Source organism: Lynx rufus, unplaced genomic scaffold (assembly GCF_022079265.1).
Source record: "Lynx rufus isolate CCGP_SWC_20201006 ecotype Redwood Valley unplaced genomic scaffold, mLynRuf1.p SCAF_18, whole genome shotgun sequence".
Taxonomy (NCBI): domain Eukaryota; kingdom Metazoa; phylum Chordata; class Mammalia; order Carnivora; family Felidae; genus Lynx; species Lynx rufus.
In genome coordinates this window covers 40,133,202-40,158,886 of record NW_025814832.1, presented here as the reverse complement: position 1 = coordinate 40,158,886, position 25,685 = coordinate 40,133,202, and the positions used below count along the sequence as shown (strand labels likewise).

Sequence of the window (25,685 nt, the reverse complement as noted above, 5' to 3'; positions counted from 1 at the left end):
CTATAAAGGGCAAATAATAGGGGCGCCTGGGTGGCTCGTCGGTTGAGCGTCCGACTTCGGCTCAGGTCACGATCTCACAGTCTGTGGGTTCGAGCCCCGCATCGGGCTCTGGGCTGACGGCTCAGAGCCTGGAGCCTGCTTCCGATTCTGTGCCTCCCTCTCTCTCTGGCCCTCCCCTGCTCATGTTCTGTCTCTCTCTGTCGCAAAAATAAATAAAAACATTAAAAAAAATTAAAAAAAAATAAATAAAGGGCAAATAATAAATACTTCAGGCTTTGTGGATGATGTGATCTCTGTCCTACTTCTCAATAATGTTGTTGTAGTACAAAAGCAGCTGTAAACAATGTGTAAACAAATTAGTGTGGCTAATTTGTTCCAATAAAAATGTCCCAATAAAATGTTATTTATGGACACTAAAATTTTAAATCTGTGTAAGTTTTATGTGTCACAAATAATATCCTTTTGGGTTTTACAATCATTTGAAAATGTAAAAATGATTCTTAGCTCATGGGCCATATAAAAATAGGAGGTGAAAAAATAAAAAGATACGTGGCAGTGGGCTGGATTTGGCCAATGGACGATAGTTGGCTCACCTCTGATAGGGAATAGGGCACGTCTTCTATCATAGAATTTCTGAAGAACTGGATTGATAATTTGAGGATTGACATAGAGCACAATGAAAAGAAGTGGACTTTCACAATATAAGGTTTTCATACTCTGTTTTTCTGAGTCTGCATCATTTTATTATTTTTATCTTTACCTTTTTTTATAGATAATGGGAAGGTTGATCTTGATAAATTGATGGATGGAGTGAAAACTCTTACAGGTGAGAAGTTAATATAAATCTAAGAATATAAGTTTTAGTCAAAATTATATTTCAAAGACTTTTATTTCTTTGCTTATTCTACCATTTTATCCTTCATTTGATAGATCATTTTTTATCTAATTTCTTAGAGTTAGACTTTTAAATCTCTGCATGTTAGTAATAAAATTTAAATTCTGGGGTGCCTGGGTGGCTCAGTTGGTTAAGCAGCTGACTTGATTTTGCCTCGGGTCATGGTCTGAGGTTCATGATATCAAGCGCCACATGGGGCTCTGCCCTGAAAACATGGAGCCTGCTTGGGATTTCTGTCCCTCTCTTTATCTCTGCCCCTCCCTCACTCATTCTCTCTCTCTCTCTGTCTCTCTTTCTCTTTCAAAATAATAAATAAAAATAAATAATTTCAATTCTGTGTCTTGGTAGCAAATTCTTTTTTTTTTTTAATTTGACATTAATATATGACACCTCTTCTATGTTGGGGAAAAATATTCTGTATTAAATCAGTGAATGGTAGAGTTAGGACGGAGAGGAAGATGGCGGCGTAGGAGGACACTGGGCTCACCGCAGGTCCTGCTGATCACTTAGATTCCACCTACACCTGCCTAAATAACCCAGAAAACCACCAGAGGATTAGCAGAACGGAGTGTCCAGAGTCAAGCGCAGACGAGAGGCCCACGGAAGAGGGTAGAAAGGGCGGAGAGGCCCTGTGTTCTAGGACTGGCGGGAGGGAGTCGGGGCGGAGGGGCAGCCCACCAGCCAAGCAGAGCCCCCGAGTCTGGCTTGCAGAAGCGGAGGGGCCAGACGGAGTGTGTTCCGACAGCAAGCAGGACTTGACATCTGGAAGGTTACAAGCTAACAGCTCTGCTCTGAGAACAGGAGGGCTGGAGGACAATGGGAGGGAGAGTTGCTGAGCCCCGGGAAACAGAGCTCAGTTTGGCGGGGAAGAAAGGCGCTCGCCAGTGCCATCTCCCTCGCCCACCCCCCAGCCAAAATCCCAAAGGGAACCAGTTCCTGCCAGGGAACTTGCTTGCACCACGCAAACACCCAACGCTGTGCTTCTGCGGACCCACACCTCCGGCAGCGCGCCTGACTCCCTCCAGCTGCCGCAGGGCCCCTCCCAAAGCGGATCACAGAAGGAGAAGTGAGCTGAGCCTGCCCCTCCTACCCCCCATGCACCTTGCCTATCTACCCCAGCTAATATGCCAGATCCCCAGCACCACAAGCCAGGCAGTGTGCAAGTAGCCCAGAGAGGCCACACCACCCCACAGTGAATCCCGCCCCTAGGAGAGGGGAAGAGAAGGCACACACCAGTCTGACTGTGGCCCCAGGGGTGGGCTGGGGGCAGACATCAGGTCTGACTGCGGCCCCGCCCACCAACGCGAGTTATTCAAGACAGCACAGGGGAAGTGCCCTGCAGTTCGGCACCACTCCAGAAACTATCCAAAATGACCAAACGGAAGAATTCCCCTCAAAAGAATCTCCAGGAAATAACGACAGCTAACGAACTGATCAAAAAGGATTTAAACAATGTAACAGAAAGTGAATTTACAGTAATAGTCATAAAATTAATCACTGGGCTTGAAAACAGTATAGAGGACAGCAGAGAATCTATTGCTACAGAGATCAAGGGACTAAGGAATAGTCAGGAGGAGCTAAAAAATGCGATAAACGAGCTGCAAAATAAAATGGAAATGACCACGCTTCAGATTGAAGAGGCAGAGGGGAGAATAGGTGAACTAGAAGATAAAATTATGGAAAAAGAAGAAGCTGAGAAAAAGAGAGATAAAAAAATCCAGGAGTATGAGGGGAAAATTAGAGAACTAAGTGATGCACTAAAAAGAAATAATCTACGCATAATTGGTATTCCAGAGGAGGAAGAGAGAGGGAAAGGTGCTGAAGGTGTACTTGAAGAAATCATAGCTGAGAACTTCCCTGATCTGGGGAAGGAAAAAGGCATAGAAATCCAAGAGGCACAGAGAACTCCCTTCAGACGTAACTTGAATCGATCTTCTGCATGACATATCATAGTGAAACTGGCAAAGTACAAGGATAAAGAGAAAATTCTGAAAGCAGCAAGGGATAAACGTGCTCTAACATATAGAGGGAGACCTATAAGACTCATGACCGATCTCTCTTCTGAAACTTGGCAGGCCAGAAAGGAATGGCAGGAGATCTTCAATGTGATGAACAGGAAAAATATGCAGCTGAGAATCCTTTATCCAGCAAGTCTGTCATTTAGAATAGAAGGAGAGATAAAGGTCTTCCCAAACAAACAAAACCTGAAGGAATTCGTCACCACTAAACCAGCCCTACAAGAGATCCTAAGGGGGATCCTGTGAGACAAAGTACCAGAGACATCGCTACAAGCATGAAACCTACAGACATCACAATGACTCTAAACCTGTATCTTTCTGTAATAACACTGAATGTAAATGGACTGAATGCGCCAACCAAAAGACATAGGGTATCAGAATGGATAAAAAAGCAAGACCCATCTATTTGCTGTCTACAAGAGACTCATTTTAGACCTGAGGACACCTTCAGATTGAGAGTGAGGGGATGGAGAACTATTTATCATGCTACTGGAAGCCAGAAGAAAGCTGGAGTAGCCATACTTATATCAGACAAACTAGACTTTAAATTAAAGGCTGTAACAAGAGTGAAGAAGGGCATTATATAATAATTACAGGGTCTATCCATCAGGAAGAGCTAACAATTATAAATGTCTATGCACCAAATACAGGAGCCCCCAAATATATAAAACAATTACTCACAAACATAAGCAACCTTATTGATAAGAATGTGGTAATTGCAGGGGACTTTAACATTCCACTTACAGAAATGGATAGATCATCTAGACACACAGTCAATAAAGAAACAAGGGTCCTGAATGATACATTGGATCAGATGGACTTGACAGATGTATTTAGAACTCTGCATCCCAAAGCAACAGAATATACTTTCTTCTCAAGTGCACATGGAACATTCTCCAAGATAGATCACATACTGGGTCACAAAACAGCCCTTCATAAGTATACAAGAATTGAGATCATACCATGCATACTTTCAGACCACAATGCTATGAAGCTTGAAATCAACCACAGGAAAAAGTCTGGAAAACCTCCAAAAGTATGGAGGTTAAAGAACACCCTACTAAAGAATGCGTGGGTCAACCAGGCAATTAGAGAAGAAATTTAAAAATATATGGAAACAAATGAAAATGAAAATACAACAATCCAAACGCTTTGGGATGCAGCGAAGGCAGTCCTGAGAGGAAAATACATTGCAATCCAGGCCTATCTCAAGAAACAAGAAAAATCCTAAATACAAAATCTAACAGCACACCCAAAGTAAATAGAAGCAGAACAGCAAAGACAGCCTAAACCCAGCAGAAGAAGAGAAATAATAAAGATCAGAGCAGAAATAAACAGTATAGAATCTAAAAAAACTGTTGAGCAGATCAACGAAACCAAGAGTTGGTTTTTTGAAAAAATAAACAAAGTCGATAAACCTCTAGCCAGGCTTCTCAAAAAGAAAAGGGAGATGACCCAAATAGATAAAATCATGAATGAAAATGGAATTATTACAACCAATCCCTCAGAGATACAAGGAATTATCAGGGAATACTATGAAAAATTATATGCCAACAAACTGGACAACCTGGAAGAAATGGACAAATTCCTAAACACCCACACGCTTCCAAAACTCATTCCCATTGTATATATACCCCATATATACCCTCATATCCCATTGTATATATACCCCACATTTTCTTTATGTATCCCTCCATCAATGGATGCTTAGGTTTTTTCCATGTCTTTGCTATTATAAATTATGCTATAATGGATGTGAAGATTCAGTTATCTCTTCAAGACAGTGATTTTGTTTACTTTGAATATATACCCAAGTCATAATTTCTGGATCATATGTAGTTCCATTTTTAATTTTTTGAGGAACCTTCATACTCTTCACGTTGGCTGCACCAATTTACACTTTCACCAGCAGTGCACGAGGCTTCCCTTTCCCCCACATCCTTACCAGTACTTTCTATCTCTTGTCTTTTTGATGATAGCCATTCTAACAGGTGTGAGGTGATACCTCATTGTGGTTTTGATTTACATTTCCCTGATGATTAGTGAGGATGAGCCACCTTTTAATGGACCTGTTGGCCATTTGAATATCTTCTTTGGAAAAATGTCTTTTCAGATATTTCACCCACTTTTAAATTGTGTTATTTGGTTTCTTTGTTATTGAGGTGTATGAGTTCCTTATATAGTTTGGATATTAACCTCTTATAAGATATATGGTTTGTAAATATTTTCTTCCATTACATAGGCTGTCTTTTCATTTTGTTGATTCTTTTTTTATTATTATTATTCTCAAGTTAGTGAACATACAGTGTAGTCTTAGCTTCAAGAGTAGAACCCAGAGATTCCTCTCTTACATATGACACCCAGTGCTCATCCTGAAAAGTGCCCTCCTTAGTGCCTGTCACCCATTTACCTCCCCTCCAAACCTCATCAACCTCAGTTTGTTCTCTGTATTTAAGGGTCTCTTATGGTTATTTTGCCATGCAGAGAAGCTCTTCAGTTTGATGTAGCCCTACTTATTTGTTTATTTTTTATGTTGTTGCTTGTGCTTTATAGGAGTCACATCCAAAAAATCATTGCCAAGAGCAACATCAAAGAGCTTTTTTCTCCGTTTCCCTTGGGAGTTTTATGTATGATTTCAGGCCTTACATTTAATTCTTTAATTCATTTTGAGTTGATTTTTGTGAACAGTATAAGACAGGGGTCTAATCTCACTCTTTGTCATGTAAATATCCAATTTTCCTAACACCATTTAATGAAGACACTCTTTTCTCCATTGAGTATTCTAGGCTTGCTTGAATATTGTTGGCTTCTGTGTCAAATAGAAGTTGGCCATATATGTATGAGTTTGTATCTAACTCATCATTGGTCCAAGTGTGTGTTTTTATGCCAGTGCCATACTGTTTTGATTACTATAGCTTTATAATACAGTTTGAAGTAAAAAATTGTGATCCTCCAGCTTTACCCTTCTTTTGAGGATTGGTTTAGCTTTTGTGGTTCCAAATGAATTTTAGGATTATGTTTTATGTATGTCTAAAAAATGCCATTGGAATCTTAAGAATTACATTGAATCTATAGATGGCATTGCCTTAGTGTGGACATTTTAAGGTTAATAATTCTTCTAATCTATGAACACAGGATATCTTTCTATTTGTGTCTCTTCCAAATTTACTCCTAAGTACTTTATAGTTTGTGATGCTGTTGTAAGTGAGATTATTTTCTTCATTTCTTTTTCTGATAATTCATCGTTAGTATATAGAAACACCATTGATTTTTGTATGTTGATTTTGTATCCTGCATCTTTACTGAATTCATTCATTAAATTTAACAAGTTATTATTTTTTTTTTTGGTTGAGTCTTTAGGATTTTCTATACTTAAAATAATGTCATCTGCAAATAGACACACTTTTACTCCTTTCTTTCTTTCTTTCTTTCTTTCTTTCTTTCTTTCTTTCTTTCTTTCTTTCTGATTCTGGTGACTTTTATTTCTTTTCTTGCCTAATTGTTCTAGCTAACACTTCTAGTACTATACTGAATAGGAGTGGTAAGAGTGAGCACTTGTCTTATTTCTGATTATAGAGGAAAAGCTTTCAACCTTTCACTGTTAGAGTATGATGTTAAGTATTGAGTATTGTCATACATGGCCTTTATTATGTTGAGATTCTTTCCTTCTATACCTAATTTAGTGACAGCTTTTATCATGAATGGATGTTGAATTTTGTCATATGCTTTTTCTGCATCAATTGAGATGATCATGTGATTTTTATCTTTCATTCTATCAATGCAGTATGTCACATTTATTGATTTGCACATGTTGAAATATCTTTGCATCCTAGGGATGAATCCCACTTAATCATGCTATATGATCCTTTTAATGTGCTATTGAATTGGTTTGCTAGAATTTTGTTGAGAATCTTTGCATTTATATTCGTCAGGGACATTGGCCTATAGTTTTAATTTTTTTGTAGTATCTTTGTCTGGCTTTGGTATCAGGGTAAATGCTACCTTGTAAATGAGTTTGGCAGTGTTCCCTCCTCTTAAATTTTTTGGGAAGAATTTGAGAAGGATTGGTGTTAACTCTTCATTAAATGGTAAAAATTCAGCAATAAAACCATTTGTCCTGGACTTTTGGGGAAGAAGATTTTGATTATTGATTCAATATCCTTACTTGTTTTTGATCTCTTCAGATTTTCTGTTTCTTCATGATTCAATATCAGTAGGTTGTATGTTTCTAGGAATAATTTATCCGTTTCTTCTAGGTTGTCAATTTTGGGGTCTCTGCTCAGGCACCATTATAACCAGATCTGTAGGATGGACTATGCAACTTCCCAGGTGTTCTGGTTAGGCTTCTTGGTCAGATAAGGCTGGAAGCTATATTCATCCCTGATCAGGGCTTTGAATTTCCTTCCCAGCCCAGTCTCTATATCATAGGCTCCTTTGCTGATAAGGCTTATTGTCTGGGTACCTGAGTCAGGCAGGAGTATCCATCAATATCCCTGGCCAGATAGTGCCACTAGCTCAGTTCTGCAGAGAGGCAGAGCCAATGAGTGGGCTCTTCACTCAGGCACTGCTGTAAGAGGGGCTGTAGGGTAATCTACACAGTCTCTGGGATGGTCTCAATAGGTTTTCTGGTCAGGCAGGACAGAGGACTATCTATACTCAGCAATAGGCAGGAGCCATGAATTTGCTTCCTCATCTGGATGGGGTGATAGAAGAGGCTCCAAGGCCAGAAAGGCTTATTGGCTGGGGACCCAACTCAAGCAGAATGGTTCCCTGGCCAGAGGGACCACCATCTTGGCTCTGCAGATGGGCAAAACCACTGTGTCAGATATCTACTCAGGCATTGCTGCTAGGAGAAGCAATCTGCCAAGATTCAAGTGCTGGTTAATGTAAGCTATGTTTCCCTTCTCCATCTCATTCTGATCTCAAATGGTTAAGACCCACGGATACCCCCCGCCCCCGCAATACCTATGGGACAGGACCCAGGTGGGCCTTCCAGGAAGCAACCCACAACTCTGGAGGAGCTGGATGTCTACCTTGGGCTCTCTTTTTCCCACCAGAGAAACCATAGCTCTGGGAAGCCCTCTCAGTGCAGCACTATACTAGCCTGGGAGAGGGGCAGTGCAGTCAGAGCATAGCTGATTGTCTTACCCTTCTTAAAGTTTTTTTTTTTCAACGTTTATTTATTTTTGGGACAGAGAGAGACAGAGCATGAACGGGGGAGGGGCAGAGAGAGAGGGAAACACAGAATCGGAAACAGGCTCCAGGCTCCGAGCCATCAGCCCAGAGCCCGACACGGGGCTCGAACTCACGGACCGCGAGATCGTGACCTGGCTGAAGTCAGACGCTTAACCGACTGCGCCACCCAGGCGCCCCTGATTGTCTTACCCTTCTAATGTGGTCCTTCTCAGTCTCTGTGGTTCAGGGAGATTCATCAGCCTCACAACCATATCCTGGGATTTTCACAATGGTGCCTTGTCTGTGGATACTTGCAAGATGGTCTTTTTGTGAGGGGGACTGAAGTCAGGAAAAACTTATGTCACCATCTTGATGACATCACTCTATATATATTTCAATATAAATGTAATTTTGTAATAATAAAATTAATTATAATTTAAAGTTAAAGAAAATTAAAATAAAATGCAAATTGGTTCATATCATTCTTGAACTTATAACCAACCACTCAATGATTCTATATAACCTAGTAGATAAAGGCTAAGCTTCTTAAAATTACTTACAAATCCCTTAATAATCTGAGTCCAACCTTCCTCTCTTGTATGAACTTTCCTTTCCCAAATCCATACTTTATTCTTCTGCAGTGCTGAACTGACTATAGTTCTCCATGCACTGCATATGTATATGTTGTATATGTTGTACCCAGGTGTGGTTTTACTTTATATTTCTCAGCCTCTCTTCCATGTAGAAGACTCTTTCTTTTTTTTTTTTTTTTAAGTTTTCTAGTTTTTTTTTTTTTTTCAACGTTTATTTATTTTTGGGACAGAGAGAGACAGAGCATGAACGGGGGAGGGGCAGAGAGAGAGGGAGACACAGAATCGGAAACAGGCTCCAGGCTCTGAGCCATCAGCCCAGAGCCCGACGCGGGGCTCGAACTCACGGACCGCGAGATCGTGACCTGGCTGAAGTCGGACGCTTAACCGACTGCGCCACCCAGGCGCCCCTGTAGAAGACTCTTTCTATGCATTCCCCTTTCCTTTAGTTAAAATCTGATATTTTAACTTGCCAGGCACTACATACTCTATGATGTATTCATTTAACACTCTAGTTTGAATTAGTGGTTCCTATATGAGCTATGGCACTCATGGCTCACAGCAGTACCTGAAGTGCTACCAGAGAGCTGATAAATACCAATGATCCAGAAACACTGGAAAAATAGATCAGCTTAAATCCTTGAAATTCAGAGATTTAATATAAGTGTGTATAAAATTATGATATTAATGGAATTTATCTGGAATTTTCCATCAACGTATATCCTTTGTATATGTTTTTTGGAGCTCATGACATTGATTACATGTCTCAATTGTCCCTTCTCTTCATAGCTAATGGAAAAGTTGATCTGAATAAAGTGATGGATGGCGTGAAAGCTGTCACAGGTGATTGAGAAGTTAATGTAAACATAGGATCCTAATTTTTACAGAACTGTTTTTCTTCATGCCTTAATTGCTAGGCTAATTCTATCATTTTTACCTCCTATTTGTTTGAGGTTTTCATAACCAGTAGCCCAGAAATTGGAGAATTTTCTGATGTATTCTTCACGAATACACTTCATTTTCCTTATTTTAAGACAGCCAAAATGTACAATAAAAGGTGAAATGAATCTTTGGAAAAGTCCCTGGTAATTACTTAAAGGAGAGGTGATACATTCTTCATGTCAATAGAATTATGAAGATAAGCCATCTGCAGCTTGAAAATTGGCAAAAGAGATCTATAATACCCATTTTGTGTCATTGTTATTTTGAGTATGTTAGTCCAAGCCTCCGAAGAAGCAAAAGCCGGGGCAGGGTTAAACATGCCAGGACATTATTAGGGGAAATGCCTGCGTAAGAGAAAATAAGGAGGATGCCTGAAAGGCTGGGAGGCTGTCAGACTGCAGGGCAAATCTGTCACCAGGTGAAGGAAAGAGGAAGAAATGTTTGGGCGGAAGCATCCTAGATTGTCATGCAGTCTGAGGAGGGCCTGGCAAAAGTGCTTTCAAGAATCCTCTGGTTACTCTTGCACTGTTGGTGGGAATGCAAATTGGTGCAGCCGCTCTGGAAAGCAGTGTGGAGGTTCCTCAGAAAATTAAAAATAGACCTACCCTATGACCCAGCAATAGCACTGCTAGGAATCTACCCAAGGGATACAGGAGTACTGATGCATAGGGGCACTTGTACCCCAATGTTCATAGCAGCACTCTCAACAATAGCCAAATTATGGAAAGAGCCTAAATGTCCATCAACTGATGAATGGATAAAGAAATTGTGGTTTATATACACAATGGAATACTACGTGGCAATGAGAAAAAATGAAATATGGCCTTTTGTAGCAACGTGGATGGAACTGGAGAGTGTGATGCTAAGTGAAATAAGCCATACAGAGAAAGACAGATACCATATGGTTTCACTCTTATGTGGAGCCTGAGAAACTTAACAGGAACCCATGGGGGAGGGGAAGGAAAAAAAAAAAAAAAAAGGACGTTAGAGTGGGAGAGAGCCAAAGCATAAGAGACTGTTAAAAACTGAGAACAAACTGAGGGTTGATGGGGGGTGGGAGGGAGGGGCGGGTGGGTGATGGGTATTGAGGAGGGCACCTTTTGGGATGAGCACTGGGTGTTGTATGGAAACCAATTTGTCAATAAACTTCATATAAAAAAAAAAAAAAAAGAATCCTCTGGTTAGAATCACCATCCTGTATCTTCCAGGAACAGGGCTCCCCTAGTATCTTGGCTGCACTTGTGATTGGCCAGTGCCAATGATACATATGGCATTAGTGCAAAAAAACACAGGTTAATTTCAAAGCAGAAGGTGGGGCCCTTGGTTAATTATGTTCTCCATAGTTGGAACTCCTGTGGATACATTCTCATGACCACCGTTGAGAGTGCCATCTCTCTCTCTCTTGTTTTTTTATTAGGTATAATTTATTGTCAAATTGGTTTCCATACAACACCCAGTGCTCATCCCAACAGGTGCCCTCCTCGATGCCCATCACCCACTTTCCCCTCTCCCCTACCCCCGATCACCCCTCAGTATTGTTCTCAGTATTTAAGAGTGAGAGTGCCATCTCTTATTAGCCTTTAGAAAGCTGGGGCACCTGGGTGGCTCAATCGGTTAAGCGTCTGACTTCAGCTCAGGTCACGATCTCACGGTCTGTGAGTTCCAGCCCCGCGTCGGGCTCTGGGCTGATGGCTCAGAGCCTGGAGCCTGCTTCTGATTCTGTGTCTCCCTCTCTCTCTGCCCCTCCCCCATTCATGCTCTGTCTCTCTCTGTCTCAAAAATAAATAAACTTATTTTTAAAAAGGCAATTATGTTTCCATAAATGACATTATCTCCATGTATTTGGGCAGAGCTCAGTGATCATTACTTTCCCCAGCTCATAATCCTATTGTTTTAGCATCATAATTTAGTTTAATTATTTGCAATAATTTGATTATACTTAAATTCCATGTATGTCATTGTTTTAATCTTTTTATTAAGGAGAAAATGTTGATGTCAATAGCGTTAAAGCTGTTCTGGGAGGGGCGCCTGGGTGGCGCAGTCGGTTAAGCGTCCGACTTCAGCCAGGTCACGATCTCGCGGTCCGGGAGTTTGAGCCCCGCGTCGGGCTCTGGGCTGATGGCTCGGAGCCTGGAGCCTGTTTCTGATTCTGTGTCTCCCTCTCTCTCTGTCCCTCCCCCATTCATGCTCTGTCTCTCTCTGTCCCAAAAATAAATAAATGTTGAAAAAAAAAAAAAAAAGCTGTTCTGGGAAACATGGGGATTGAGCTCAAAGGTAAAGAATGCTTGGAGCTGGTGAAAACTCTTCCTTTTAAGGGTAAGCATTTTAAATATTGATGTATTCAAAGAGAGGTTTTTTTTAAGTTTATTTATTCATATTGAGAGGGTGAGAGCATGTGTGAGTTGGGGAGGAGCAGAGAGAGAGGGAGAGCGAGAGAATCCCAAGCAGGCTCCGCACTGTCAGCACAGAGCCGGACTCAGAGCTCGATCTCACAACCCGTGAGATATGACCTGAGCCAAAACCAAGAGTTGGATGCTTAACTGCGCCACCCAGCTGTCCCCAAAAAGAAGTTTTAGATTTCTGTGTCTGCGAGAAACTCTAAAATTATCTCCATTTCCTAAGTTCTAGGATATAGAAAATCCATTTCAAAAAAAAAATTTTTTTTTAGAATGTCCACTTACACCTGAAATGAATCCCTAAGTGGTTTTACTTTTAGATTAGGAAGCAGCATTTCCATTATGATGGGTCTTTTTATCAATAGTGAAAAACAAAAAAGGAAAAAACAAAGGTTAAACTGGGATTTGTGAAAGAGGAAAGGATTAATAATTGGAAGTGAATAAAGGCAGGATTGGGAAGAAGAACAGAGGTGCGCATGATGTGCTAAATTTCACCCGATTTTCTCTCAAATTTTATTAAAATAAGAGAAAACTCTCGAAAAGTCATTTTTCCTAATTTCTCTGTGATTTTCCACATTTCTCTGTGACTTAAATTCTGCCTTTTCTTATAGATGATGACAAGATCTTTCAAAACAGGTTGCTAGAAGTTGTGATGTCTCTAAAAGGTACGTGAGCAGCATAATGAGAGTGCAGACCAATATGGGATCCTTGCTTTTATACTGTTCCCAAGGTATTAGTGGTTGCTGCTATACTGATCATATATACTGATTGCAAATTTATGCTCCCACTGAAGATCAAGCTTCACGTTAGCTGCTGATCTTTTACTTTATATCTAGGAAGAAAGCCTTCTACTTTCTCAAGATTCTTCCAAACTTTTCAAGAGAAAAAATACCAGATTTAAAGTTTGCATAGCAAAATGTGACAGACAAGATTAGCACTGATTCAGGGAATTTAATCAGCTGCAGATAAATACTAAACTGGGAATTCAGTCATCAAAACTTATTGTTTAGAAGTAAAAAATGTTTGCCTCCAGAACTAGAATTCACTTAGCATTTATTCAATGGTATTTAAAACTTTGTATTTTATAGTCTGATCCCCAAGACAAATCTCACGAGAAGTGACCTTCGTTCTAATGTCATAGTTGACTTTCTCTATAGGCATAATAAGGTCCTTAGTCTCTTGTTCTAAAATTGGTGTGTTTTTTTTTTCACATTTTAGAACAAGGATTATTAACCTTACTACTAAGGGGGGTCTGTGAATAGGCTTTAGAGAATATATGACCCCCCCCCCGAAATGATATGTAATCTTTGTGAACACTAGCATATAGCTCATGAAATTCACGACAGGGCATGTGTCTCTAAAAGGTTTATGAACCTCTTTTTTGAAGTTACATAATTTTCTTCACGGACTCTCTTTCCTTAGATGGGAAAGTCAATGTCAACGACTTGAACGCAATACTGGATAATATGGGAATCAAGCTCTCAGATAAGGAACTTGAGGCTCTGACTCAAAATCTCCCTGGTGATGGTGAGCAAGTTTCCAGATACCATAGTTCCATGTTGGGAGAGCTTGGACAATAAAGGTTGCAAGGGAAAGGGCCCTTAGGAATGGTAATCTACACTGATAGTAGGAAGCTATAAGTATGGGCAAAGCATGTAAACAGCATATAAGCAGCCAGCTACCAAGTCACTGTGAAAACATTGCCCTTTGTATGAATGTCTTTTATGTTCTTTACCCATATTATGGTCACTAGAAGACAGTCTTCCACATTTTAAAAAGAAAGATGCAGGCCACTTAGATGACGGTACTTCTGAATTTCTTCCCATTACTAATGCATATAGCTTTGAAATGGTATAGAACTATAAGTAAAATTAATATTTTTGAAATGGCATGTTTTTATGTTTAGGCTTTTCTTTCTAGTATTAATGAAGACAATGAAAACTGAATAAATTAATAGCCTAGAAAGATATTCTTCAGTAAATAGTTCTTAAGTAAGCATATATAAAGTACTTAAGATAATGCCTGGCACATAGTAAGTTAGGATTTATTATATTTATTCCCACATTGTTTTTCACGATATTTCATGAGTCTTTTAAAAAAATTTTTTTTTTCAACGTGTATTTATTTTTGGGACAGAGAGAGACAGAGCATGAATGGGGGAGGGGCAGAGAGAGAGGGAGACACAGCATCAGAAACAGGCTCCAGGCTCTGAGCCATCAGCCCAGAGCCCGACGCGGGGCTCGAACTCACGGACCGCGAGATCGTGACCTGGCTGAAGTCGGACGCTTAACCGACTGCGCCACCCAGGCGCCCCTCATGAGTCTTTTATATCTCATTATGACTTTAATTTTCTTTTGCAGTTGATAGGAGGACTTCTCCTAAAACACCGATGAAGGAACTGCAAACTTTTACAGGTAAATGAGAAGTTGATGTAAATCTAGGGTTTCGGTCCTTTATAATAGTTTTTTTCAGTGGTATTTCTGGTATCTTATAAATTCTGATGTTTTATTTTTAAATATATGAATCATGGATTGACATTAGGAAAGTTTCTACACTAGGATACAAGACTATATGTCAATTTTAAATCCTAAGTTTTCTGTTACTTGTGCAAGTAATATGCTTTGGGTCACAAATGTTTAAATGAAAAATATCTAGAAATGTATAGAAAATGGCATGGTGAAGCTTAGAAATGATCAAGATAATGTATTCCTGATATCATCAATAATTCTTACCAAAGCAAATGTTTTTGAAGAATAATTTATATAAGAATCTGCATTATCTTAATTCACTCATCAGATTTTATTCTGAAAGTTGTTTTTTTCCAGCTTTAGGAAAAAAGGTCTTTAATTTATAATAAATGTGGTATTTTATTACCATAAGATACCATAAGATATGCTCATAAAGATATGCTTTATTACCATAAGATATGCTCAAGGGTTCTGCAATTGAAAACATCTTCGCCTAACACCTCATCTTGATATTAGGATATCATTAAACTTCATAGAACATATTTTACAACTTGATATAATACCAGAGTTCCAAAAGCTTATATGTCTATTGTTCCCTCTCTTAAAAGATGAGAAGGTCGATTCTAATGACCTGAAAATTTTCCTGGGAAGCCTGGGGATTGAGCTCACAGATCAGGAAAAAGAGAAGCTACTGAAAACACTGCCAATTGACGGTGAGATTGATAGAGGTGTCATGGAGGTCTTTTGTTGGTCTTTAGGTCTGTGTAAATATTTCCAACTTTGTTTCTATTTATTTTTCTCCAAAAGTATAAAAGAAAAAATATTAAATTGAGTTCTAAGTATATAGCAACCTGTCACTGTCGCTTAGAATTTATATTGGAAGTTAAATAACCCTTTAGACAAGAGTTGACATTAACAGCTAAACATATTGTTACCTATCAAGCTACTAATTTGTTCATATCATGAGAAGAGAAAAAAAAAGAAAGATTGGAGATCCATGACAAAAAAATAAAGATGGGAAGCAGAAATTTAAAAGCAAAGGGAAGCTATACTCATGTTTGAGCAAGGAGACTTCCTCAGGTACTGGAATAAAGAGGTTTGTCACAAGGAGAGAGGTTTCTGTTTCCAAACTTCATTATATTAGATGAAATAAACTAAAAATTAGAGACAACTCTTCTTAAAATGTTATTTTTGAAATTTATTTAAATTATTAATTTCACACCATTTTTGTGATTTCATGTTAATTTCCCCATTGCATGAATTATGGCTTTTCTTACAGCTGCTGGAAAGGTATATCACAACAGGTTGCTAAAGGGTGTGAAATCTCTCAATGGTGAGTAAGACCCAATTAAAAGTCATACTGTCTGACATTCCCCAACTTGACACTTTTATTCCAATTATGAATCCTGGCTCCTCACTTTGGTATCATTCCTTATTTATGATTCTTGCAGTCTACCCACATTTTAACTGATAACAGCGTATATTTTAGAAGTTCCATATGGAACTTTCATTTTTTTTCAATTCTGTACACCCCTTCTCCATGCACGAAAAAATCACTTCACCTTAAACAAACAAACATAATAAATAAATAAATAGAAAGTTGATATGCATGCAGAATTTTGGCATAATACACTTTTTTTTCATGTTCCTACCTTCTGTCTTTCCTAAGGGGGAAAGGTTCATGTAAATAACCTGGACAACACCCTTAAAAAATTGGGACTTGAGCTCACGGAAGAGGAACTTGCAAAGCTGTCAAAAAATCTACAAGTTGATGGTGAACACTACAGATGTCCTCAGGCCATTTTTTAATTTTTCCTTTATATCTGATATGTTTGAAAATAGATTTAATTGACAGATACATGTTAGAAAGCTTGGAGGAGAGCCCAATTTTATTTTTTTTACTTAAGTCTTTAATTTTAATTCCAATATAGTTAACATAGAAAATTGTATCATTTCAGGTATACAATATATCAACAATTCTATATATATATGTGATAAGTATACTCTTTCGTCCCCATCACCTGTTTCACCCATTCCCCCACCCACCTCCCCTCTGGTAACTACCAGTTTGTTCTCTATAGTTAAGAGTCTACTTCTTGGTTTGTCTCTCTCTTCTTTTTTTTTTTTCTTTGTTTACTCATTTTGTTTCTTAAATTTCACGTATGAGTGAAATCATATAGTATTTGTCTTTAACATTTCTCTTAGCATTATACTCTTTAGCTCCATCCATGTTGTTGCAAATGGCAAGATTCCATTCTTTTTTAAGGCTGAATAATACTCCATCACACACACACACACACACACACACACACACACACATGCGCGCACACACACACACACACACACACACACATATGTGCTACGTCTTTATCCATTCATCTATTGATGGACACTTGGAGGAGAGCCCAATTTTAAAGTCAGAATAAATCTTGGATCTTCATTACAATTAACCTAAAACAGCATCATTGTTCCGTAAATATACCAAAAACTGCAGATGGTGCTGTCAGGACTCTAATAGCCTAAATAATAAGAAAGCAAAATAATAGGGATATGAAAATCTATTTATAGAGAAGTCAACAAGCCATTCTTCTATCTATCCTTCTGTCTAATGAAATCTTCACTTGAAAACGTGTTCAAAGATTTTTATCATAGTGCATGAGACCTTCAAGCTCCATCTGCCTGTGTGGACATATCTTCTCTCATTTTTCTACTCTTTAAGCCATGTTGAGCTGCTTGTAGTTTCACATACATAGCATGATGTCCCTGGACATTTTTCTCAACTTCTCCTCCATGTGAATCTCTTCCATCCTTCCATATTTCATATCAGCTGCTCTGATACATTAATGTAGTTCACACACATCTCCTGCAGGAAGCAATCTTAGAACATACCAAGCTAGATTAGTGGTCCCTTCCTCAGCTGTTTGTGGGTACATGAGGTAAAGTTACCAGAATACCTGGCCAACTCCAATAGTATCTTCAGCTATGGCTTATAATGGCATCCAAAATACTAGGAAGAGCACACTTTTCCTGATTCAGTTTCTAGTATACAAGAGACCTTTGTATTAATGGAGATCATCTAAACTCCCTGAGATCCAGGCATTTTCTAAATGGTCTCAGGTAAAATGAAGATGTAAGGAATTTTTAATGGAATTGTTTCCTTAAAATATATGTCTTAAATTTGTCTTCTGGGCTTCTGACATTATTTTCATTGTGCCTTTTCTTGTAGCTAATGGAATGGTTGGTCTGAAAGAGGTGATGGATGGAGTAAAAGCTACTACAGGTAAGAGAGAAATTATGAATCTAAAACATTTAGTATTTATAATAATTATATTTCATCATTATTCCTCAATTGCCATATTAGTTATGGCATTTCTTTGTTCATTAAATTACTAGCAACTCATTTGTTTTCTGGTATATTTTTATTTGTATATTTTGCTCTTCTCTTTTTTAGAATGGCCAAACTCTGTACTAGTGAAATAATATATGAAGTAAAATTTTGATAAAGACTACAGATAACTGACAAAAAATGAGACTAACAGATCTTACCTTATTTTATACATTTATTTGAATAAGTAATTTATAATATTCCAATTGAATAGCAGATACATAATGTAAATCTCACAGGGTTCAGAGTTGCCTTGCCATTGTCATTGTGACTGTGACTTCTTTTATTAGCACTTAGAGATCAAATTCTTTTTCTGTGAAAGTCATCGTCAGTATATTTGGAGAGGTCTCATTGGCCTATGCTCTTTATTCTATACTGATTTAATCTACATAGCCATAGATTAATTTTCCCTGTTTGGAGTCATTAGATGATCCTTTAAATTCGTATATGTAATGATGTCTATTTTTTTAAGGAGGGGAGGTTGATGTCAAAGATGTGAAAGCTATTCTGAAAAACATGGGAATAGAGTTCACAGATAAGGAACGTTTGAAGCTGCTGAAAAATCTGCCTTTCAATGGTAGGCATTTATATACTGATGTGACCTTAAAGTCTTCTTTGAAGCTTTTAAAGATTTTTTAATTTAAATTCCAGTTAGTTAACATACAGTGTAATACTAGTTTCAGGTGTACAATTTGGTGATTCAACACATCCACACATCACCCTGTGCTCATCACAAGTGCCCTCCTTCATCCCCATCACCTGTGTCACCCTTCCCTCACCATCTTCCCCTCTGGTGACCATCAGTTTATTCCCTATAGTTAGGAGTCTGTTTCTTGGTTTGCCTGGCTTTTTTACCCCGTGTTTGTTTTGTCTCCTCTTAAGCTTTTTTTTTTTTTTTTTTAGAAACTCAAACTATCCCCATTTGCTAAGATGCAACAGTAAATAAACAAACAAATGCCAAACAAAATAATTTAAATGTTCACTCATTCTAGAGGGAAATTTCCATCTATGCAGTTTAACTCTCTGTTTTGGAATAATCATCCCCATGATGCTGACTCATGCCATCAAGGGGACTACATTTCTGAGGCTACCCTTACCTTTTTAGATACGTATAGGCAATTGTGGGAAGCAACCAAGGGAAAGAAGTGGTGTTAGACTGGAAGGGGATAAAAGGTCAGAGGTGATATTTTCCAAAAAAGCTGTGCATGTTATAGAGTGCCTTGTATGCTAAATTTTAGATAGGCTTACCATATTATAAACTTTCCCTAATTTTCTCTCAAACTTTGTTTTAATGAGGGAAGTTTCTAGGGCAAATCATGAAACTCTCAGTTTTACTAAAGTTTTAGTGAATAGCCACATCATTTCTCTATGACCTTAATTGTGTTCTTTTTTATAGATGATAACAAGGTCTTTAAGAACAGGTTGCTAGATGGTGTGAAGTCCCTTAAAGGTGAGTGAGAAACATAATAAGAATACAAATGAATATGAGATCTTCATTTTATACTGTTTCCAAGATATGAATTTGAATGCTGCCATCTGTCATATGTACTGATTGCAAATGTATGCTTTTTTGGACCTCAATCTTTATTTTAGCAGTTGAATCTGATGTTCTATCTTGGAAGTAAAGCACCACACTTTCTTGTCATTTTTGAAATTTTCAGGAAGAGAAATATCAAATTTCATGTTTACATGGGAAAAAATATAAATGATTAGCAGTGATTCAGAGAACTTAATAAATAGAAAAAACTAAATTGGAAGTTCATTCATCAAAAGTCAACCTACTATTGTTTAGAACTAAATAATGTTTGTCTCCAGTACCAGAATTCCCTAAGCATTCATTGAACACCATTTTTTTCAACCAGATTTTTTTTAATTCATTAAGAAAATTGAGGCTGGCAAGAGTGATAGCCCTCAGCTTTACATCTTCAATCCCTCCCTATTCAGGTATCTTTTTTTTTTTTTTTAATTTTTTTTTTCAACGTTTTTATTTATTTTTGGGACAGAGAGAGACAGAGCATGAACGGGGGAGGGGCAGAGAGAGAGGGAGACACAGAATCGGAAACAGGCTCCAGGCTCTGAGCCATCAGCCCAGAGCCTGACGCGGGGCTCGAACTCACGGACCGCGAGATCGTGACCTGGCTGAAGTCGGACGCTTAACCGACTGCGCCACCCAGGCGCCCCCCCTATTCAGGTATCTTTAAGCACACCCATGTTAGTATAAAGGATGAGTGAGAAGTGCCTCTTCCTCCTCAAAGCTTACCAGGATGCCCTTGACTCCACTGTCTCCCATATCTTTTAAGACCTTGCCCCACTGGCCATTTTCAACCTCTTCAGCCCATTTACATGTTCAACAGACACCATCCTATAAAATAAGCAAACTAGAACTCTCCACACCCCTTTTTGGCCACAACTCAATCTCTTTCTTCCCTTTTTCATCCATTTCTTGAGAGACTTTTCTGTACTCTGAGCCCATATTTCTGTACCTTATTCTCAAACTAATTTCAGTATTAAATGCCATTTAAAACCTTGTGTTTCTGTAGGCTGGTCCCCAAGACAAGTCTCAAGGGAAGTAGCCATAGTTCTAAATTTGTAATTGACTGCTTAAAATATTTTGTCTCTGTGCTAAAATTGTTGAACATTAATTTATTTTTTTCACTTTACAGCAAACATTTTCTGTTTGGTCCGAAGCAAATTTTGTGAATAATGATCTACTGCTTAAGAAATTCACCATGGGCGGGGGGGGGGGGGGGGGGGGGGGGCGCCTGGGTGGCGCAGTGGGGTCGGTTAAGCGTCCGACTCAGCCAGGCCACGATCTCGCGGTCCGTGAGTTCGAGCCCCGCGTCAGGCTCTGGGCTGATGGCTCAGAGCCTGGAGCCTGTTTCCGATTCTGTGTCTCCCTCTCTCTCTACCCCTCCCCCGTTCATGCTCTGTCTCTCTCTGTCCCAAAAATAAAAAAAATAAATAAAAATAAAAAAACGTTGAAAAAAAAAAGAAATTCACAATGGGATATGTGTATCAAAAAAGTGTAAGAACTTCTCTTTTGAAGTCATTTGATATTCTTTATGGACTGTCACTTTTCTTAGGTGGGAAGGTCAATATGAACAACCCGGGCACTGTTCTGAACAACCTGGGGATAAAGCTTGCAGATACGGAACTTAAAGATCTGGCTGAAAACATGCATGTTGGTGGTAAGCATGTTATCACATATACTAGTTAACCCCAGAGAGAGGTTAGTTACAAGAAACTTTGGGGGTGGGGGGGCGGGGAAATGCCCTTTTTCATAGGGAGAAGGGAAGGCCCAAGAGCAGTGTGAGGCACCATATCAATGACTAAAACACAGAGAATGTCATTTGAGTTTATGAGTATCCAGTTAACAAAGTCAAAATTAAACCAGTTTTCTATATGTGTGATATGTATGACTTTTATGTTCTCTGTAAGTATCATGTTTAGTAGTTGAGTCTTTCCAGTTTTGAATACAAGAATGCAGATTCTTTAGACACATTCACTTCTAAGTAACTTCCCCTTACTAACACAAATAAACTTGAGATATTATAGGCCAAACTGCACCATTGCGATTGCGTGGTTTTCATGTTTAGAATTTTCTTGTTATTCATGCTTGTCTTAGAATAAAAGTGGAGGGGCGCCTGGGTGGCACAGTTGGTTGGGCGTCCGACTTCAGCCAGGTCACGATCTCGCGGTCCGTGAGTTCGAGCCCCGCGTCGGGCTCTGGGCTGACTGCTCAGAGCCTGGAGCCTGTTTTCGATTCTGTGTCTCCCTCTCTCTCTGCCCCTCCCCCATTCATGCTCTGTCTCTCTCTGTCCCAAAAATAAATAAACGTTGAAAAAAAAAAAAAAGAATAAAAGTGGAGTAGAATAATAATCTAAAAAGTGTGTTCAAAAATATTTGTTTAAGTAAATATTAGCAATTATGATGGGGCCTGACACATAGTTAAGTGCAACTGTTATAGTTCTTCCCATGTTTTCCCACAAACTTTTGTATTATATCTAGAATGTAATATTTGAAGTCTATATAATATATGAGATCCATAATATATGGGATCTATAATATACTGCGATTTTATCTTCTCTTCTAGTTGATGAGAAAATTCCTCTAGAAACACTGATGGAAACATCACAGATTTTACAGGTGACTGAAAAGTTACTATAAAATTAGGATTCCAATTATCTACATTAAATTTTGGTTTTTGCTAATATTTCCTGGTACTTCATCACTGACTTGTAAATTCTGACATTTCTCTATATTTATTAATGAAATATTTGCTTCTAGTGTTACATGTATTGATATAAAATTATCTGATTTTGCAATGAAATTACCATACTATTTCTTGCTTTCAAATTCTACAGTCTCTGTTGTTTATGCCAATAATGTAATTCACTTCACCAGTGTTTAATAACCACAGTATAGTACGGCACAGCAAATTAGAGAGTGAAGCCTAAAATTGATGGAAGTAATGAATTTATTGTATTTATCATATAATTCTTATTTTTTAAATTAAAATACTTTTTCAAAGAAAAATTCATATAAGCATCTATTTTTTTAATTAATAGATCAAATTTCATTCTGAAAGTAGTCTGTCCTGATTTTAGAAGACTCTCTTGTTCACATTAAGAAAATAAATTTGACCTATCATCTACATTGATTCTGTAGTTGAAAATGTTTGTTTGTTTTTATTACTGTAGTTTTCAGTCTGAAAACAAGCAGATGGTATTAATTATCCTAAAATAACTTTTTTCATTAGAAATAATTACTATTATCTGGAGGTGCCTGGGTGGCTCAGTCGGTTAATCGTCCAACTTCGGCTCAGGTCATGATCTCGCAGCTTGTGAGTTCAAGCCCCGCATCAGGCTCTGTGCTGACAGCTCAGGGCCTGGAGCCTGCTTCAGATTCTGTGTCTCCCTCTCTCTCTGCCCCTCGCCCACTCGCTCTCTCTCTCAAAAATAAGTGATAAAACATTTAAAAACTTTAAAAAAAAATTATTACTGCTATCTGAAATGAAGATGTATACCAAATTTCTTATTTTCAAAGGTGAGAAGATTGAATCTAGTGAGCTAAAAAATGTTCTGGGAAATCTCGGAATTGAGCTCACAGATGAGGAACTAGAGAAGCTGCTGAAAATACTGCCAATTGATGGTGAGTCATACAAGTGTCTGTGGGAGCTTCCAGGGAAATTAGATTTTTACAGATCTGCATGAAAATTTTCACTTCTTCTCAAACATGATGGAACATTTTTAAAAAACTAAAATGTAAGCTACATCTTAAAACAGTAAGTGTCGTTTAGAGTTTATTTTAGAAGCCAAGCAACTCCTCAGATGTAAGTTGCCATCAGAGCCAACAAATGTCTACTGTCTCCCTTCAGGGCTTATACCATAAGAAGGAAAAAGAGAGAGATAAGCGAGCAATGGAAGAAATTAAAAATAAAAGTCAGAATTAAAAAGAAAGGAAAGAGATATTTGTACAGTACAGTAGGCCCACTCAAGGGGACCAGCTTATCATATTGAAAAAGCCTTCTCTTCCTTAATTTCACTGTTATATAAAGATGAAAATTTTAGGTGAAACATTTTTTAAAAAATTTTTAATGTTTATTTATTTTTGAGAGACAGAGAGTGATAGAGCACGAGCAGGGGAGGGGCAGAGAGAGAGGGAGACACAGAATCCGAAGCAGGCTCCAGACTCTGAGTTGTCAGCACAGAGCCTGACGCGAGGCTCAAACTCACAAACTGCAAGATCACGACCTGAGCCGAAGTCAGACGCTTAGCCACCTGAGTCATCCAGGTACCCCATAAGTGAAATATTTATAATGGTACCACTGAATTATCATCCACATATTGTACAAGTAACCCAATATAGCATACAATTAAGTGAATTCTAATGTATTCACCACATTCATCACAACAATCAATTTTAGAACATTTTTATTATCCCAGAAAGATATTCCATACCTATTAACAGTCACCTCCCAATTTCTCCATCTCCCTCAGCCCTGGGCAACCACTAATCTATTTTCTGTCTCCATCAGTTGCCCTATTCTGGATATTCCACATAAATAGAATCATATAATATGTGGTCCGTAGTGACTAGTTTCACTTAACATAATGTTTTCCAGGTTTATCTCTGTCCTGTTATGTATTAATACAGTTGACGCTTGAACAACACAGGGGTTAAGAGCACTGACTCCCTGTGCAGTCGAAAATCTGTGTATAACTTTTGACTCTCCAAAAACTTAACTACTAATTGCTTACTGATGACCAGAAGCCTAACTGATAACATAAAGTCAATTAACATACATTTTGTTGTTATATGTATTATATACCCTATTCTTACAATAGGTAAGCCAGAGAAAATAAAATGCTAATAAGAAAATCATAAGGTGGGCACCTGGGTGGCTCAGTCAGTTAAGCGTCTGACTTGAGCTCAGGTCATGATCTCACGGTTTGTGGGTTCGAGCCCTGCATCAGGATCTGTGCTGACAGCTCTCTCTCAAAACTAAATCAACATTAAAAAAATAATTTAAGAAAATCCTAAGGAAGAGAAAATACATTTACAGTGCTATACTATAAAAAAAAAAACCCACGTATAAATGGACCTGCACAGTTCAAACCTCTGTTTTTCTAAAGTCAACTGTACTTTGTTTCTTTTCGCTGCTGAATAATAGGCTATTCTATGGATATAACACATTTTATTTATCCATTCATTGGTTGATGCGCATTTGGATTGTTTCCACATTTTAGCTATTATGAATAATTCTCTTATGAACGTTCATGTACAAGTTTTTACATGGATATATATTTTCATTTGTCTTGGGTATATACCTAAGAGAGAAATTGCTGGGTCATATGGTAATTCTGTGTTTCACCTTTTGAGGAAGTGCAGGCTGTTTTCCAAAGAGGCTGCATTACTTTCCATTTCCACCAGCGGTGTATCAGAGTTCCAGTTCCTCCACATCCTGGTCAACACTTGTTACTTCTGTCCTTTGATAATATCCTAGTGGGTATGAGGTGGTATCTTATTCTGGTTTCGACTTGCATTACCGTGATTGCTAATGATGTTAAGCATCTTTTCATGTGAATATTGGCTAAACGTATACCTCCTTTGGAGAAAAATCCATTCATAACCCTCATCCGTTTTTAAATTTGGTTATCTTCTTATTATTGAATCGTAGAAGTTCTTTATACATTCTAGATACAAGTCCCTTATATTTTCTAGATATAAGTTCCTTATCAGATACATGATTGCAAAAGTTTTCTCCTGTCCTGTGAATTATCTTTTTACTTTCTTGACAGTGTTCCTTGATGCACAAAAGATTTTTAACTTTGATGATGTCCAGTGTATAATATAACTTTTTTCTTTTGTTGCTTGTGTTTGGGTGTCATATATTAAAAAAATGTCTAATCTAAGGTTAAGAAAATTTACAGTTATGTTTTCTTTCAACATTTTTATAGTTTTAACACTTACAATTAGGTCTTTGATCCATTTTGAGTTACTTTTTGTATAAAATGTGAGATAGGGATCCAAAAGAATATTCTCTTTGCATGTGACTGTCCAGTTGTCGCAGCACCATTTATTAAAAAGACTGTTCTTTCTTCATTGAATGTGCAAGTACCTTTGTCAAAAATCAGCTGACCAAACATTGGAAGGTTTATTTCTGGATTGTAAATTCTATTCCATTAATCTATATATCTAGTTTTATGCCAGTACCTCCCTGTCTTGATTACTGTCACTTTGTAGTTTTTAAACTGAAAAGTGTGAGTCCCCTATTTCTTTTTCCTTTTTAAGATTATTTTTGCTTTTTGGAGCC

The 25,685-nt window shown here is 38.1% G+C and overlaps 1 protein-coding gene and 3 long non-coding RNA genes across 4 annotated transcripts in view; all 4 read left to right on the top strand.

The window, feature by feature from the left end:
- Positions 1-9,529, top strand: part of LOC124512835 (uncharacterized) — a 49,690-nt gene extending 40,161 nt beyond the window's left edge. Inside the window, exons 19-20 of the mRNA XM_047080441.1 lie at positions 773-826; positions 9,468-9,529. Of these exons, the coding sequence (XP_046936397.1) occupies positions 773-826; positions 9,468-9,529 (116 nt within the window). The remainder of the gene's footprint in view (positions 1-772; positions 827-9,467) is intronic.
- Positions 9,530-11,889: 2,360 nt separating this feature from the next.
- LOC124512855 (uncharacterized) lies at positions 11,890-13,541 on the top strand. Its single transcript, XR_006962264.1, has 3 exons — positions 11,890-11,936; positions 12,628-12,681; positions 13,439-13,541. It is a non-coding gene; the product is annotated as an uncharacterized LOC124512855 (long non-coding RNA).
- An 864-nt stretch (positions 13,542-14,405) lies between these two features.
- Positions 14,406-15,804, top strand: LOC124512773 (uncharacterized). The gene is made up of 3 exons (XR_006962262.1): positions 14,406-14,430; positions 15,093-15,197; positions 15,764-15,804. It is a non-coding gene; the product is annotated as an uncharacterized LOC124512773 (long non-coding RNA).
- Positions 15,805-18,412: 2,608 nt separating this feature from the next.
- LOC124513594 (uncharacterized) lies at positions 18,413-21,038 on the top strand. Its single transcript, XR_006962456.1, has 3 exons — positions 18,413-18,446; positions 19,266-19,319; positions 20,953-21,038. It is a non-coding gene; the product is annotated as an uncharacterized LOC124513594 (long non-coding RNA).
- Positions 21,039-25,685: the final 4,647 nt, after the last annotated feature.